Source organism: Barbus barbus (assembly GCF_936440315.1).
Source record: "Barbus barbus genome assembly, chromosome: 13".
Lineage (NCBI taxonomy): Eukaryota > Metazoa > Chordata > Actinopteri > Cypriniformes > Cyprinidae > Barbus > Barbus barbus.
In genome coordinates, this window is record NC_136741.1 from 23,257,567 (window position 1) to 23,275,330 (window position 17,764).

General features: G+C 37.9%; 1 protein-coding gene across 1 annotated transcript; it reads right to left on the minus strand.

Annotated features, from left to right (window-relative positions):
* Positions 1-694: 694 nt before the first annotated feature.
* Positions 695-11,730, minus strand: LOC306878642 (myosin heavy chain, fast skeletal muscle-like). The gene is made up of 41 exons (XM_079431098.1): positions 11,707-11,730; positions 11,402-11,455; positions 10,894-11,106; positions 10,655-10,798; positions 10,389-10,545; positions 10,225-10,252; positions 10,013-10,124; positions 9,752-9,844; positions 9,575-9,638; positions 9,392-9,490; positions 9,153-9,256; positions 8,904-9,042; positions 8,668-8,786; positions 8,403-8,552; positions 8,151-8,321; positions 7,740-8,046; positions 7,553-7,623; positions 7,369-7,456; positions 7,116-7,233; positions 6,608-6,731; positions 6,390-6,526; positions 6,044-6,299; positions 5,697-5,939; positions 5,436-5,612; positions 5,151-5,296; positions 4,963-5,053; positions 4,496-4,885; positions 4,288-4,414; positions 4,068-4,186; positions 3,791-3,987; positions 3,525-3,708; positions 3,267-3,432; positions 3,031-3,155; positions 2,642-2,950; positions 2,353-2,556; positions 2,142-2,267; positions 1,891-2,061; positions 1,399-1,503; positions 1,228-1,323; positions 1,010-1,141; positions 695-818 (listed from the first exon to the last, which is right to left on the minus strand). Exons 3-41 carry the CDS (start codon positions 11,095-11,097, stop codon positions 798-800), a joined length of 5,814 nt encoding a protein of 1,937 aa, XP_079287224.1. The 5' UTR covers positions 11,098-11,106; positions 11,402-11,455; positions 11,707-11,730; the 3' UTR covers positions 695-797.
* Positions 11,731-17,764: the final 6,034 nt, after the last annotated feature.

The window sequence follows — 17,764 nt, forward strand, 5'->3', positions numbered from 1 at the left end:
ACCTGTATAGAATGCACAAAAACCAAGAAATGTAAATTAATAATTTAATAGCAATAATACGTTCAGCGTTTTGTGATGTCCATCGCAAATGGTTTTTTTTTAAAAACCTGTTCTTTGAAATAAACTGCTGGAAAGAACCGAATCGAGGGAACTGACAGACGCGGTTGTACAGCAGCTTAGATCGAGAAGTAGCACATAGCAACCCCAAGTGGTCATGGATATCGTATCTAAAGGAGAGATTAAAAATTAAAAATAACTTTGTTTATTGCTTAGGGTTCCCAAGAAATTGTGTTTCTTTTCTAATATTTGGTGCAGGCTTTTTTTTTTTGAGAGAGAGAGAATTCTGTCGATGTGGCTTGTGAGTCATTTGCTGGATGCTAATGTGGTTTTACGGTAAGTAATAGCTAGTTCTGTCATAGCTTTGCAGGTTTTAAACAACTGTTTTTCTTAGTAGGATTTTCTACAGAAGGATCATGCATGTCTTTCAGTACATTTTTCCATTTAGCGTAAGGTTTGGATGTGCTATGATGACCAAGGTATTTGTATTCCCACATATCTGGACTTCCTCAAAAATACATTTTGTTGGAATCATGTAGGACTAGCATTTTTTAAATCAGATGAATGCACACATAGATATGGATGTAACAATAGGCTTTACAAATGTAACCAACAAAAACAAAACACAAAGACACCTCAGATGAACAGCTTTTTTATTAGTTACTATTTTGTGGACATGTTACAAGGATTTCATATTATATTAGTTCTTGTTTCTCTGCCCACTCTCTTTCTCAAAAGGTTCATTCCTCGGCCTCTTTACCCTGTAAACAAATGAAAATAATCAAATAATAAAGTGAAGCATTATCGAAATGAGCACAATACTGTACTTTTTAATAATGTTTAACATTGTAGATTTTGTTTACAAGGTTTAGGCCTATGCAAAAAAAAAAATTGTATGAATAACAAAATACTTGAGCACAAAAAATTAACTAAATATAAGTCTGATATTTACCCTCCCCAATTCACGGCTTTTAGCTCTCAGCTTGTTGACCTGGGACTCAGCAATGTCAGCTCTCTCCTGGGCTTCCTCCAGCTCATGCTGCACCTTTCTGAACCTGGTCAGGTAACCGTTGGCCTGTTCCTCCTGTCAAGGCATGTAAGACATGTTTAGGGTCATCATATCCAGAATATTTTGTTGCACACCACTCATCAAACTTTAAAATTACTCACAGCATCTTCACTCTGTCTCTTGTAGGCCTTGACTTTCAGTTGAAGTTTGTCCACAAGGTCTTGCAGTCTGATAATATTCTTCTTATCTTCTTCGGTCTGCATCAGAAAAATGTAATGCCTTAATCGGACCATTTATCATGCCTACATACATATTTGTATTTGATGGAGTACCTGATAAGTCAGTTCCTTCACTCTTCTTTCATATTTGCGGACACCTTTCACCGCTTCAGCACTGCGTCTCTGTTCTGCTTCAACTTCGCCCTCCAGCTCACGAATCTGAAACACAGATTATAATTGATGTTATTCCTGACTTTATGCTTGTGATAAAATATGTAAATTATGTATATTCCACAAAGCCATTTGCACCACGCTCTTTTGTCACTTAATACTTTATTTTGATGCATCAATCTATTTAATTACTTCGTATATAAAACCATGATTCGCATTCACAAAAATAGTCTCTTTTATCGTTTTATTTTACATGGATCACTAGCAGGGCAAAACACAAACATTTCAGCTCAAGGCCTTCTTCAGTGTGTTGAATAATTCAGTCCCTCCACCCAGTTTTTAAAACATTAATTATACTGATGTCATCTTTCATCTGCAAAATTAGCCAATGTTAAGTATCTAAAAATGTCATGTATTATGTGTATAGCCACATACCCTGGCCTCCAGTTTCTGGAGCTGCTTCTTTCCACCCTTCATGGCCAGACTCTCAGCCTCATCCAGACGGTGCTGCAGGTCTTTGACTGTAACTTCCAGGTTCTTCTTCATCCTCTCAAGATGAGAACTTGTATCCTGCTCTTTCTTCAGCTCCTCTGCCATCATGGCGGCCTGCAAAAATGTTTTACTCAGAATTCAGTTTCTTCGGTTAATAAAAATATGTAAATCAGTAGTTGACAGTTTTTACTCACATCAGTTATTGCTTTCTTTGCCTTCTCTTCAGCATTGCGTGCTTCCTGGACTACATCTTCCATCTCACCTTGAATCTGAACAAGATCTGCTTCCAATTTCTTCTTGGTGTTAATAAGACTAGTATTCTGAAGAAAATGAGAGAATGTTAAAAATAACGTTGATTATGAGTTATTCCTTAAAAAATTCCTTAAAGCAAATTATTCTTCTTACTTGGGAGTGTAAGAGAGTCACTCGCTCGCTGGCATCCACCAGTTCCTGCTCAGCCACTTTGCGAGCTCTCTCTGTCTGCTCCAGAGCAGATCTCAGCTCCTCAATCTCGGCCTGCATCAGGTTGTTCCTGCGTTCAACCATAGCAACCTGTTCTTTCATGTCCTCTTGTGCTCGTAAAGCCTCATCAAGATGGAGTTGAGCATCCTGAAGCAATCAAGAGATAGTTAGGTCTACTGATCTCATTAGTCAGATCAAGACATAGTGCTACACTGCTGTAAACAGAACAAACCTTGAGCTGTCCTTGGACGTTCCTGAGCTGTTTCTGAGCTTCAGCAGCCTGGCGATTTGCATGGCTCAACTGAATCTCCATCTCATTGAGGTCTCCTTCCATCTTCTTCTTAATTCTCAGAGCATCATTTCTGCTTCTGACTTCAGCATCCAGGGTGGTCTGCATGGAATCAATGATTCTCTGGCTGTTTCGCTTGATCTGTTCAATTTCCTCATCTTTCTCAGCCAATTTCCGATCAATCTCCCCTTTCACTTGGTTCAGCTCAAGCTGAACACGAAGAATCTTAGATTCTTCATGCTCTAGGGTCGCCTGAAAATAAGAGTAGTTTGTAGGGAATTGTTTGCTAGAACAGTGGAAATAATCTGTATTTAAAAAAAGCATCACATTACCTCAGCTTCTTCAAGTGCAGCTTGGATTTCAGATTTTTCCATTTCAGCAGTTTTCTTTGCTTTTTCCAGCTCATGAATAGTCTTTCCAGTTTCACCAAGCTGCTCAGTCAAATCTGAGATCTCCTCTGTATACGTGAAAGGGCACATAATTAACAGTGAGTTGAAACATACTAATCCATAGAAGATCTTAAAAACCAAAAGAAATGGTCAATTCTGCAATACATTATTGTACATACGTTGAAGGTTCTTGTTTTCCCTCTTCAGAGTCTCCAGGTGGTCCAAAGACTCCTCATAAGAATTTTTAATTTTGAAAAGTTCTGTGCTAAGAGAACGAGCCTCCTTCTGGGCTCCTTCCAGCTCTGCCTGGCTCTCCTCATACTTCTGCTTCCATTCTGCCAAGACCTTTATGACATTGAACATTATACCTATGATGAGGTGCATCACAGCAATATTAAATGAAACTGAAATAATGTGCAAAAGATGTGGTTGTTTACCTTATCAAAGTTCCTTTGTTTCTTGTCAAGGTTGGCAGCCAAAGCATTTGCTCTCTCCACATCAATCATGAGATCCTCAACTTCATTTTGGAGTCGCTGCTTGGTTTTTTCCAGAGAGGCACACTTTGAGTTCACAGCCTCAATGGACTCTTCAGCATCCTGCAAACGCTGAGCAAGCTTTTTCCTAAGAACAACAATGAAATGTTAGACATTGCTTCTACTTTATTTCCTGTTGAGTGGTTATTTAAGCAGATGATTTAATTTACTTTGCTTCCTCAAGCTCTTCAGTACGCTGAATGGCATCAGTCTCATATTTGGATCTCCACTGAGCTACTTCACTGTTGGCCTTTGACATGCCACGCTGGAGCTCAGATTTGGCCTCCTGTTCCTCCTCGTACTGCTCTCTGAGCAGATCACAGTCATGTCGTGCTGACTGGACAGCATGAGCCAGAGCATTTTTGGCCTTTAAAACAATAAAATATGTAAGTTATTCAGTAAGTTCAGTTCATAAGGTCATTCATTAGGAAAATGCTAATTCCTCACCTTGACTTCTTCCTCAATTTGCCTCTTCAGCTCTTCAATCTGCTGAGTGAAAGCCTGTTTGCTTCGAGTCAGCTGAGAAACTAAAGACTCTTTTTCTTCTAGTTGACGTCCCATTTCACCTTGCATGGATTTAATGATGGTCAATAACTGCAGTGTTGTATAGGTGTGTGTATGGAGAGAATGTCATTTTATTATCCCTTCTGTAGAAAATACTACTTACCATTTTCAGTCTGAAGTCTTGCCTTTTGAGTACCTAGATCATTGAGGTGGCGTACATGTTCGTCATGCTTTGTTTTAAACTCACTCAACTGATCTTCCAGTGTACGGCACATCTTTTCAAAATTTGTCTGCAAAACACAATTTTTTTTATTTATATTTTTACACAATACAGTGCTGTTTCTTGTCCAGTATTTCATACTAATACTTGCCTTTGATTTGGCAACAGCCTCCATACTGCTCGACAAGTCATCAATCTCCATTTTGTATTCACTCTTTTCTTTTTCCAGCTTCTGTTTCACACGCTGGAGGTTGTCAATCTGTTCTCCCAGCTCTGCCACAGTGTCGGCCTGCTTCTTGCGAAGAGTTGCAGCTGTTGCTTCGTGCTGCAAGGTGGACTCCTCCAGATCACGGCGTAGTTTATGGAACTCAGCCTCACGTCTTTTGTTCATCTCAATCTGGGCAGAAGTTGCACCACCTGCTTCTTCAAGCCTCTCGCTGATCTCCTCAAGTTCCCTGGAGAGATCGGATCTCTGCTTCTCGACCTTTGCACGAGCAGCACGTTCTGCCTCAATTTCTTCCTCCAGCTCCTCAATACGAGCCTGTGGTAGCATAACTTTTATGAGTTACAGTTAATTACAAGGAATAAGCATAAAATCACAGTAGCACTTTAAGTGACCTGAAGTTCTTTAATCTTCTTCTGGAGCTGAATACCAAGAGTCTGCTCGTCTTCAATCCTGCTCAGAAGTTGACTTGATTCAAAGTCCTTCCTGTTAAAAATGTTTTATAATTATTCTAAAAGTTAACAAAGGGTCTGAATTATAATGGTAAGTAGGATAGGATAACAATATTTTATTAGTTCCTCACTTTTTCAGCCTTTCATCTATTTGTTGCTTGTCATTCTCCAGATCCATTATGGATTCCTGGGCAAGTTTCAAATCACCCTCAAGCTTTCTCTTGGCTCTCTCAAGGTCCATACGGAGTTTCTTCTCCTGCTCCAGAGAGCCTTCCAGCTGTTTCACAAATGTGAAAGATTAGTAAGCATAATTTTCCTCCAAAATATTATTTTCATGCTTGATTTCTGCTGCTTGTTGTAACAAAAGGCAGACAGGTGAGTACTAATTTGCACAATTTGTTACATTTCAAACTCACGTCATCGACTTGCTGCTCAAGCTTTGCTTTGGCTTTTGTCAGAGTATTGACTTTGTCCTCCTCTGCCTGGAGATCATCAAGAGTCTGCTGATGTGCCTCTTGGAGGGCTTTCTTCTCCTTAGTCAGCTTAGCAATAACCTCATCTTGAGATGTCAATTCTTCTGTAAGGTTTTTAACCTAAGAGATACAGTGAATAATTTCAGTGACTGCAATCTGAATGAAAGATCAAGTGTTCCAAAATCTGTTTCTCAAGATATTAACCTTGTTCTCAGTGGCATGTTTCTCCTTCTCCACTTTGGCTAAGGTAAGCTCTAAATCATCAATATCTTTCTTCAGCTCAGAGCACTCATCCTCTAGTTTTCTCTTTTTGGCTGTCAGTTCCGCATTGATTTCTTCCTCATCCTCTAATCTTTCATTTGTTTCTTTAAGTTTCGCCTCCAGCTGGATCTTGTTTTTGATTAGTCCTTCACATCTTTCTTCAGCATCAGAAAGGTTTTCATTTTCCTGTTGATTAGAGCATCATTTTATTTTAGCTGTGCATTTGTTACGTTATAAAGACAAATTTATTATTTGTGATCTTTTCAGCAGGATGCCGCTGAAAAACTTACAGATGCCACTTGTAACTGCAGGTCATTTTTCTCCTGCAGCAGGGAAACCATCTTCTCCTCCAGCTCCTTCTTCTTGGCAAGTGCCTTTGCTAGATCCTCCTTCATTTTTTCAAAATTCTCTTTCATGGCTGCCATTTCCTTCTCAGTCTCTGCACTCTTCAGCAGAGGCTTGATCTTAAAATACAGCTTCATCCACGGCCAGTGTTTCACATTCATGAATGAGCGGATGTTGTACTGGATGCTGAAGATGGACTCTCTGAATCATAGAATCAGAAGAAATGGTCAGATCCTGTGTGTGAATATGAAGTGTTATCCCCTAAAGTATTTTTTTTTCAAGAAAAACTACCTTCTCTCCATCATTTTGACAAACTCTTTCCTCATAACATAGCCTCTGCAAAGTGCTTGAGTCATGGTCACAAGGATAACAAGTTTTTCATCTCGCATCTCCTCAAGAAGACCCAGAAGCCCAGCTTTAAAGAACACCTGAAATTTGGTTTGGTTTTCACATTGTTAGTGACAACTGCATAATCAACAGTGATTGGAGAGTCTTGTAAACATCCTAACCTTGGTGTGTCCAAACTTGTACTGGGTATGATCCACATTAATAGAGCCAAGAAGCTTCTCTGAAGCCTTCTTATTGTCAATGAAATGACCCTCAGGGATGACACTAGCATTCAATACTTTGTATCTAAAGAAAAGACATACAAAATATGACCATATTTACCTTGAATTAATTCAATAATGTGGTTTTGGAATCATACTAAGTTTAAATTTGCACCTGGATGGTACATACATGAAGTACTAAGAAAGGACACCAGTCTCGCCCACTAATCTTGTGTACACATTCTTTTGTGTGTAAAATCTGTGTATGTGAATTTCCATTTATTCCAAATTTATAAGATCTTGTTGCCCATGCAAGAGATATGTGTTAGGGAAAGCACACTTTTTTAAATGCAAATTACTAGCTGTGGGTACATGCCCTTCATTTAGAAAAATGCAGATTCATCAACATTACAAAAAGGCTGAGAAAACAAATTGTAAAACATATTTATACATAATGTACATTGATTACCTCTGCTTAAAGTCACCATAGAGGATTCTACTTGGGAAACCTTTTCTGCAAATTCTAATTCCTTCCAGTACACCGTTACAGCGCAACTGGTGGATGACCAGAAAGTTTTCCATAAGACCTAAAATAAAAAAAGTTCAATAAACTTTATTATTGTTTTGAGAAAAGTCGCTCATGTTCATTTTAACACAGAGTTACTAATTTAAATATACTGTATGCTTTTCTGTATTCTAACATGAAAACAAAAAATATTGACCTGGAGTCTTTGACTCATTTGGAATCAAGCAACGCACAAAATGAGGATGAGTGCTTCTCAGGTTGGTCATCAGTTTGCCCAAGTTCTCCTGTTGTTTGAAGAATAAACTGATAAGCTATCACCCAGTACACCTTAATAAAAATATTATAAAATATTAAGGAGTAAAATGAAACCACATCATTACCCGGAACAGAGCAGACACTGTCTGAAAGGAGCCACCCTTCTTTTTCCCACCCTTTTTGCCACCAGATTCAGCTGTTGATGAAGCAGTACAGTAAAGAACTATCATTTTTTTGTTAACAAAGTTGAATAAGTTTTTATATTTGTATCCTAATGTGTCAGTCATTAATGTGTGAATTTGTTTTGCAGACCTTCAGTAGAAGCATGAGCAGCATACAGGTGAGCCAGCAGTTTCATTGAAGACTTCTGGTACAGCTGAACCACTGAGTCGTTCAGAGGGTCCTTGTTCTTATCCAGCCAGCCTGTGATGTTGTAATCCACAGTTCCAGCATAGTGCACCAAGGAGAAGTGGGCCTCGGCCTTGCCTTTGGCAGGTTTGGGCTTCTGGAAGCATGCAGTTTTACCAAGATGCTGGTCATGCAGCTTGTTCTTGAAGGTTGTGTCTGTTGCCTTAGGGAACATACACTCCTCCTCAAGGATGGAGAAAATACCCATTGGCTGCAAGAAAGAGCACAGTTCCTTGAGATAGGAAAATGAATCAAAGCAAAGCACTCATGCTAAAAAAAACAAAAACACTATGTCTTAAATTTGAAATTTGTTACCTTTTCAATAAGCTCAATGCAAGCAGCCAAGTCCATACCGAAGTCAATGAACTCCCACTCGATACCTTCTTTCTTGTATTCCTCTTGTTCCAGCACAAACATGTGGTGGTTGAAAAACTGTTGCAGTTTCTCATTTGTGAAATTAATGCACAGCTGCTCCAGGCTGTTGTACTGTAGTGAACATAAAATAATTCAGTATCAGAACCAAGAAGCTAAAGCAACAGATTCAAATATTTTATCTTGTAAACTTACATCAAAGATTTCAAACCCAGCAATGTCAAGCACTCCGATGAAGAACTGTCTTGACTGTTTGGTGTCCAGCATCTCATTGATTCGGACAACCATCCACAAGAACATTTTCTCATAGACTGACTTGCACAGAGCACTGGTTGAATTATTCACCTAATTTAGAAAAAAATGATGCCATTTTATTCCATTTTATTAAAAAAAAAAAAACAGTATATTCTTAAAAATTCAGTTATGCAATTATTAATTATACATTTTTAAATGCACACACCTGAGGAACAGTTTGACCTTTGGTCACAAATTCATTGCCAACCTTCACTCTGGGATAACACAAAGCTTTCAGCATGTCAGCAGAGTTCAGTCCCATGAGGTAAGCAATTTTATCAGCCACTGGAAAAAAAATATTTCAAGTAAAATATTAATAGATTATTAAAATAATATGTTTCCTTTCATATTTTTTTACCATATATGAATATTTCTACAGCTGAATTTAGATTGAAGTCATACCCTCAGTTCCATCAGGCTCGGCCTGCTCCTCCCTCTGCTTCTGCTTGAACTTCATGTTCCCATGATGCATCACAGCTCCTGTCAGCTTGTAGATGCCTATTTTCTCATCAGCAGTAAAGCCCAGGATATCAATGGCTATCTACAAGTCAGAAACAGTCATGTGTCTCTTGTCATGTTGCTGATGGTACATTGCAAATACAAAATAGGCTTCTTATGCAAATTACTCGACAAGTTGTAAGTTCTGCTTACATCAGTTGCAATGAACTCTTCCACATCATTGATGCTCTTGACTGTGATCTCACCATGACTGATCATGGGATAGTCGTACGGGTTTGTAGTGATAAGAAGAGCCTCTACAAGAGGAATATGACAAGAAAGAAAGACTTAATACTGTAATTAATACTTAATATCTGTTCTTGCAATCTTTATTAAATTCTAATTATATATTGCAAAATATGATCCTAATGCAATAATATACAGTTTCTTACCCAGCAGTTCTGGCTTATGGCCAGTGCAGAGCTGGTAGAAGATGTGGTAGCTCCTCTCAGCAGACAACTGGAAAGTTACTCTGGACTTTTCCAGCAGATCTATGGATCAATAACATGATTGTCAGAGGGATAAAATTAATGTCAATATTAATCAGTTGATCTGTGAAAGAATATAGGACTCACAAGTTTCAATATCAGCTGATGCCAGTTTTCCAGAGGTGGCAAAATGAATTCGGATAAATTTACCCTGCAGATTTTACCAGATGCAAAATTGATTAGACAACAGTTTTCCATTACAGAATCAAAACACCAAAACATATAAGCATGTAAGTAAAGCATGGCAGCTGGCTCAGAACTCACAAAGCGGGAAGAGTTGTCATTCCTCACAGTCTTGGCATTTCCATAGGCTTCAAGCAAGGGGTTGGCTGCAATGATTTGATCCTCCAGTGACCCCTGATGGGCACATAATGTGTTAGATATGCCAGTCAAATAAGTGTTCTACTGCTTTGCTAATTTTACTAAGACTTTTTTTTGCATTGATGATTTTGATTTTGATTGATGAATATACAATTTAATAAATCCATCCTCAGTATAATATTGGCAAACAAAAAGCATATATACCTGCATTTTTCCTGGGACGGGCTCTGCCTTCTTCGGTCCAGATACAGCGATTGTCGCAAAGTACTGGATGACACGTTTGGTGTTCACAGTCTTTCCAGCACCAGATTCTCCACTGAAAATATGGTACAATATATTATAATATGCATCAGACTGCACAGTTTCTGTTTATCACATTGCATTTGTGGTGAAAATACTTTATACTTAATACGTACGTAATCAGGATTGACTGATTCTCACGATCTACAAAAGAGTAGAAAATCATTTATTACATTCAAAATAAGTGTTTTTATTTTTATTATTATTATTATTTTTAAAAACGGGATCTTTTAACAATCTTAGCTATTGAACTTAGCCATAAACATTATTTTGTTCATACCAGTGAGCATGAACTGATAGGCGTTGTCAGAGATGGAGAAGATGTGAGGTGGGGCTTCAACTCTTTTTTTGCCCCTGTAGGCTCCCACAACTACAGCATCGTACACTGGGAGCCACTTATAGGGGTTCACAGTGACACAGAACAACCCGGAATAGGTCTGCAAGAGAGTAATGTTATTTTACATTCTAAATATAGACATTGATTTATAAGTAAAACAGCACAATGCTTTTGAAACAGATTAACACTAAGCATTTTTGGTTACGTACATAGATCATCCATGCTGCATAACGCTCTTTGAGGTTGTACAGCACAGTGGGTTCGTTGAGGTGGGTCATCATGGCCATGTCCTCTATCTTATCGAACTTGGGGGGATTCATTGGAAAAATGTCATCCTCCTTCACTGTGATGGTCTAGAAGGAGTGTCATTTTACAGTTATTATAAACGCAATGCAAATGACTATAAAATTTATTTGTCAAATTTTATCTAAGTATCTCTTATACCCACTTTGCCACACAGAGTTTGCACTGTAGCTTTGCCACCTTCCCGGCTCTTGAGGACCCCTTTGAGGTACATCTCCTTGGGCTCAGTCACAAAATAGGCAGTTTTGGCATCAAATGGCGTATTTTGAGCTTCCAGTCGTTCTTTCTCTGGCTTGCGGAGGTAGATGGCCGCAGGGCCAAAACTCTGCATTTCCGCATCCGTACTCATGGTGGAACTCTGACAGAACAACCAATGTAATGCAAGTTATATTCAAAGGACCATTTACGTTTATGCATGTGTTATATTACCCTTTAACATTAGACTAAAATGTCAAATAATACAGTACTTGGTTGATTAACTTGTCACCCAAAGCCAAAAATCCTACAGTATTCAATCATACATATTAATATAACTTCATATTTGGGGGATGGTGGTTGAGAATGTCAAAACCTTGTTTAAAAAAAAAAGTTATGCATGAATTTGTCACATTGTGTAGCATTTAGAGTTAATTAAAAATATGCACCATGTTTACCTTTGTATTGCACCAATTCTTAGGACTTGATCTTGATGTTGTAATTCACCACCTCTGTGTACAGTAAATTAAAACAAGGCATTTGTTGTCAGTTGAAATTTGCTCAAATTATAAAATAAGTCATCAAGGCAAAAATAATTTCTTACAATTAGCACAGGATAGCATAGTTTTCATTGAGGAGCACAATGTTGTAATTTGGAATCAAAGGCCTAAAATATCCCTTTTTGTTAAAAGTAACAAAAAGTAAAACCTGAATTGTGTGTAGAGAAAGCATCTGCTTTGAGGCTTAGCGTTCAAATACTTACCTTTGCTGTGTAGTTGTGAGCCCTGGGAGGAGTTGGAAAAGCCCTCTTTTATACTGCAGTGTGAGTGTCCTGTCAGCACATTTCAGCATCTCATTTTTGGTCATGAGTCCTGTTTGCCCACTTCCATTTGTCCCCTTCAGCAGCATCACTGTATTATTTTTATCTCTTGAATTGAGAAGGAGTCCCAAGATGGTTTTATCTCTTCAAATTGTTATTGTCTAGTACAGAAAAGTGGAGAGATATTTTGCCCGTTTTAAGTGTTTAAATGTAATTCTGAACTGTTATGAATTACTTATTACTATTGTTCAGAATCTGCATCATTACTGTATGTACAAAAATGGATCAAGTAACAAAACGACAAAACTATATTCCAAGCATCCTCAATCATGACCCTACAAGGGTAATTAATTTATTTTTAACTTAAATAATTCAGTAGAGACAAATAAGGAGAGCAAATGAATAACCACAATGCTCAAGTCAGTACATCTAACCCTCAGTTGTAAATCCTTCTTAAGAACGTCTGTCAATAATAAGTCATCCACCTCGTTGTGGAGAAGATCTCAAATGTCACTGGTGTAAAGTTGCAGGAGCCTTACAAATTTGACATGTTACAAAGAAATCAAATTGGTATACTTCTGTCCCTTCAAGAAACAAGCAGGGATGCCAAAAGATCATGCCTTTCCTTGCTTAGAACAGCTGAGGCTCTCCAGGCCTCTCTTGGGGATGAAACAAAGTCCAAGGTGGTGACAAAATCCTTGATGTCAACAGGCCAACTTGAGTCATTGTGTGCTAATAGCTGTCCCTTTCCACACTGAGAGTGCTGGAAGAATGTGTGCATGGCCTTTTATACACTTTTAAGGTTTGAAATAGACATGCATTATGCATAAATCAATGTACATTTATGTACGACTGAATTCAAACGGGTAACATTTTCTAATGAAAACATCAAACAGAATGCCACTTTATCAAGATGCTTCCAGACCTGTGGATCAGGAACTCTTTAGTCTGATAGTTGTCTTCTATTTGGTTAGGTGTAACATGAAATTAGATTTAAAGTAGGCTTTGTGAGCCTTAAGGTCAGTCTTTCCACTGGAAAGGTTATCCCATACTGGCAAAGAACCGAAAGCTTTAAAAATTGTGGGGGACTTACTCCTGAGATATAATGGGCTCCATTGAATAAAAATGTGAAACTTGATCACCCACCCATAACACTACATTCTTATTTGGACAAAATACAAATATAGCCACCAGTGCAGTCTTGACCCACCAAATGGCAGCAGGCTCAGGGGATTCATTGTGTCTTGAACTTCCTGCATTATATTACAAAACAAAATCCAAGTGTTTTAGTGTCTGTCAAGAGCCTGCAAGTGTGCATCGTTAAAAGATTGTGGGTTTGTACAACGGTTCTTGGGTGAGACAGTCGCATCATAGTTTCAAGTCTTCGCGGCCTCTTATTTTAGGACTTTGAAATATAATACAGCGTCTTTGCTTCTCATGGTAAAAGACAAATGAGTTTGTACTGGCTTTGCTTTATTGTTCAATGTGTTCAAGTTCAAGTTTATTTGTATAGTCAAGTCAAGTCGTCACCTTTATTTATATAGCGCTTTTAACAATGTAAATTGTGTCAAAGCAACTGCACAATATCCCAAAAAAAAGGAAATAGTGTGTCAATAGTGTAAAAAGAAAAAAAAAAAATTGCAATCAGGTCGACGATATCGCTGGAAATGAATTGTCCCCAACTAAGCTAGCCAGAGGTGACAGCGGCAAGGAACCAAAACTCCATCAGAGACAGAATGGAGAAAAAAACCTTGGGAGAAACCAGGCTTAGTGGGGGGCCAGTTCTTCTCTGGCCAAACGAACCAGCAGTTCAATTCCAACTGCAGCAAAGTCAGATTGTAAGGTCTCAACTAGTTCCAGTGGTCATTTGGTAATTCTGTATGTTGTCTGAGCGTTGGCATCCTCTTAGTTCCTCTGAGGGGTTGGCATTATCTTTTCTCAGGTGTTCAGTCATCTCAGATCATTTAGGGGTTGGATCCAGACTGAAGCTTCTGTCATTCTTAATTACCATGGGATGTTAATCCCGTGACAGAAACAGAAACAGTAGAGACAAAATTAGCGTAGCTGCTGTTCCGTCTAAGCAAAAATGATTTGTTCAACCCAAGCTAAAGAATAATAATAATGTACATTTGATCAGATATAACTGCAGTACAAGATTATAAGATGCATTATGTGAATGCTTGGCTAAAGAGATGTGTCTTTAATCTAATTTAAACAGAGAAAGTGTGTCTGAACCCCGAACGTTATCAGGAAGGCTATTCCAGAGTTTGGGAGCCAAATGTGAAAAAGCTCTACCTCCTTTAGTGGACTTTGCTATCCTAGGTACTACCAAAAGTCCAGAGTTTTGCAACCTTAGGGAGCGGGTTGGATTGTAGCGTGGTAGAAGACAAGTTAGGTACGCAGGAGCTAAACCATTTAGGGCCTTATAGGCAAGTAATAAAATTTTGTAAATGATACGGAACTGAATAGGTAGCCAGTGCAGAGACTGTAAAATTGGGGTAATATGATAATATTTTCTTGACCTGGTAAGAACTCTAGCCACTGCATTTTGGACTATCTGTAGCTTGTTTATTGAAGATGCAGGACAACCACCTAGCAGTGCATTACAATAGTCCAGTCTAGAGGTCATGAATGCTTGAACTAGCTTTTCTGCATCAGAAACAGGTAGCATGTTTCGAAGCTTGGCAATGTTTCTAAGATGGAAGAATGCTGTTTTTGTAACATGGGAAATATGATTTTCAAAGGACAAGTTGCTGTCTAATATAACACCCAGATTTTTTACTTTAGAGGACGTAACAGTACATCCATCTAGGTGCAAATTGTAATCCAAGAGGTTTTGTGTACTGGTTTTTGGTCCAATAAGTAATATCTCTGTCTTATCTGAATTTAATAGGAGGACATTATTGGTCATCCAATCTTTTAAATTTTTTACACAATCTATTAGCTTAGTTTAGAAGTTTCATCTGGTCTTTTTGAGATATATAGTTGAGTATCATCAGCATAACAATGAAAACTAATCCCTTATTTTCTAATAATATTACCAAGGGGCAACATGTATATTGAAAATAGAAGAGGACCTAGGACAGATCCTTGTGGTACTCCATACTTTACTGGTGATAATTGAGATGACTCCCCATTTAAATGAACAAAGTGGTAGCGATCGGACAGGTAGGATCTAAACCATCTTAAAGCCTGCCCTTGAATACCAGTATAGTTTTGTAATCGATCTATGAGTGTGTCATGGTCTATAGTGTCGAACGCAGCAGTAAGATCAAGTAATACTAGCAATGAGATGCAGCCTTGGTCTGAAGCAAGAAGCAAGTCATTTGTAATTTTAACAAGTGCAGATTCTGTGCTATGGTGAGGCCTGAAACCTGACTGAAATTCTTCATAGAGATCATTTTTTTGCAAGTAGGAACACAATTGAGCAGACACAAATTTTTCTAAAATTTTAGACATAAACGGAAGATTTGAAATGGGTCTGTAATTTGCCAGTTCATTAGAATCTAGTTGTGGTTTCTTAATAAGAGGCTTAATAACCGCCAGCTTGAATGGTTTTGGGACGTGACCTAAAGATAACGATGAGTTAATAATATTGAGAAGCGGTTCTTCTGCTACAGGTAACAACTCTTTCAGTAGTTTAGTGGGTACAGGATCTAATAAACATGTTGTTGGTTTAGATGCACTGATAAGTTTATTTAGCTCTTCCTGTCCTACAGTTGTAAAGCACTGCAGTTTTTCTTTGGGTGCGATGAATGAAGCTGAAATACTAGACGCAGCAGAATATACATTTGTTATTGTATTTCTGATGTTATCTATTTTAGAAATTCAAAAAAGTCATTACTATTAAACTGTGAGGGAATATTTAGATCGGGTGGCATGTGTTTATTTGTTAATCTAGCCACTGTGCTAAATAAAAACCTTGGATTGTTTAGGTTATTATCTATGAGTTTGCGGATATGCTCTGCCCTGGCAGCTTTTAGAGCCTGTCTATAGCTGGACATACTGTTTTTCCACGCAATTCTAAAAATTTCTAAGTTAGTTTTTCTCCATTTGCGCTCAAGATTACGAGTTTCCTTCTTGAGATAATGGTTATAACTGTTGTACCATGGCACAGTACGTTTTTCTCTAACCGTTTTCAATTTCGGGGGGGCTACAGCTTCTAATGTATTAGAGAAGATAGTGCCCATGTTGCTAGTCATTTCGTCTAGTTCATGTGTATTTATGGGTACACAGAGCAGTTGAGATAAATTAGGCAGGTTATTTGTGAATCTGTCTTTGGTGGCTGGAACAATTTCTGCCCGGACGATAACGCGGAGCCATATAATTAATATAATTAATACGCAGCACCCGTCTGTGTAAGTATGATGCCGCATTTACACTATTAACCATGCAAAGATCTGCTGCTTACGAAGTCTCTCTCTATCTCTTGGTGGATGCAGTTGGGTTCCTTTGTGTACCACCACAGATAAGTATACATTTTTATTTATATGATATTTTTGATGCAGTTGCATGATATTGCACAGACTTGGTTTGGGGTGCTTTTAACATTAACTCACAGGGTGCAGTTCTCTAAAATATTGGTTTCAAACCATGGCAGAATGAATACCTGAGGGATAAAAAGATAAGATCCTGTTTTCATCCTGAGGAATAATTCTTAAATGTAACGTTAAGAAAGCAGCAATATAGCGAACCTGCAAGTCATATTTAGTGAGCTGAATAAACATAATTGTAAGTAAACAAACTTCTCTAGAGAGTTAGCCCTAAACTTCCCAAACATGAAATATCTTGAATATGGAATTAGTCTTCTATAGATTGGTGAAGGAAGGTATATATATCTAAACATATATTTCATGTAATGGTGCATCAGTTCTGAGCCACAACCAGCACAAACATTTTTGGATACTGTTCATAAGATGAGATTGTAAAGGTTCTCATTTTAACAAATGTGACAAGGAATGTGAGGACGATGAGTCTACAGCTGATTTTAAATGTATGAAACTAAAGGTTCAATATAATACATTTTAAGATTACTTACTTACTTACTTTAGCTACTTTAAGGTAACTGGTAAGCAATAAGGTGGTATTTGGGATGATATATTTCTATTTATAATTAATAATTTAGCCAAGATTTTAATCCAAAGTAGTTTACATCATTTATCATACTGGAGCAAAAAATAAAAGAGTAAACTGGAGTAGCACAGCTTTATAATATCTAGGAAGTGTCTTATGTTTTTGGTTATGGTTTAGATAAATGCACATGGATGAAGTGTGTCTTCAACCAGTCTTCAGGTGGAGGTTTCACCACAGAGAAGGGTATGGGGACAGAAGGCAACAAACCTGTAGGAGCATGTTGAAGTAGCATGGTGTTATCCTAGAGTCACACAGATTGGGAGAAGTATGTGCGCCGTTATATTGTGAATCATCTTCTATCTAGAAGATTCTTAGTCTTCTAAGAGTCTTAAAATGACAAGAGGTTGGTTAGCTGATATGACTTGGACACCCTTTGGATTTCACACGAGACTGCTATCCAATGTGGCATTACTTCACAAAAGTGTAAACTTTGAGTGACAGAGCACCATGTAGGCTGATTAATAGTTATTTGGTTGTAATCCAGTGTGCACCAGTTCAGATTTAGCAAAATGCATTGAGGTTGCATCATATCCCGAAAAAGGTTCTTGTGAAAGGACAAATAGGACACTCCTAGTATGGTCTTGTGGACTACATTTTCGTGTAAGCAAAGGCCACATCACGTTTAAACAATTTACCAATTATCCATAGTTTTTTATTTATACTGATACTTTAAACCATGTAAGAAGCTTTCATTTTTATTAAAGACTTATTAGTTTTTGTGTCATCAGTGAAATGAAGAGAGCAAGTCAAAATTTTAAATAAAAGAAAAGACTGCAGCCATTATAAAGGCAACTTTATTGACCACATGACTTAGCACAAATTCATATTAAATTATTGTTTATTGCTGACTCTTCTTGAAAGGTGATAT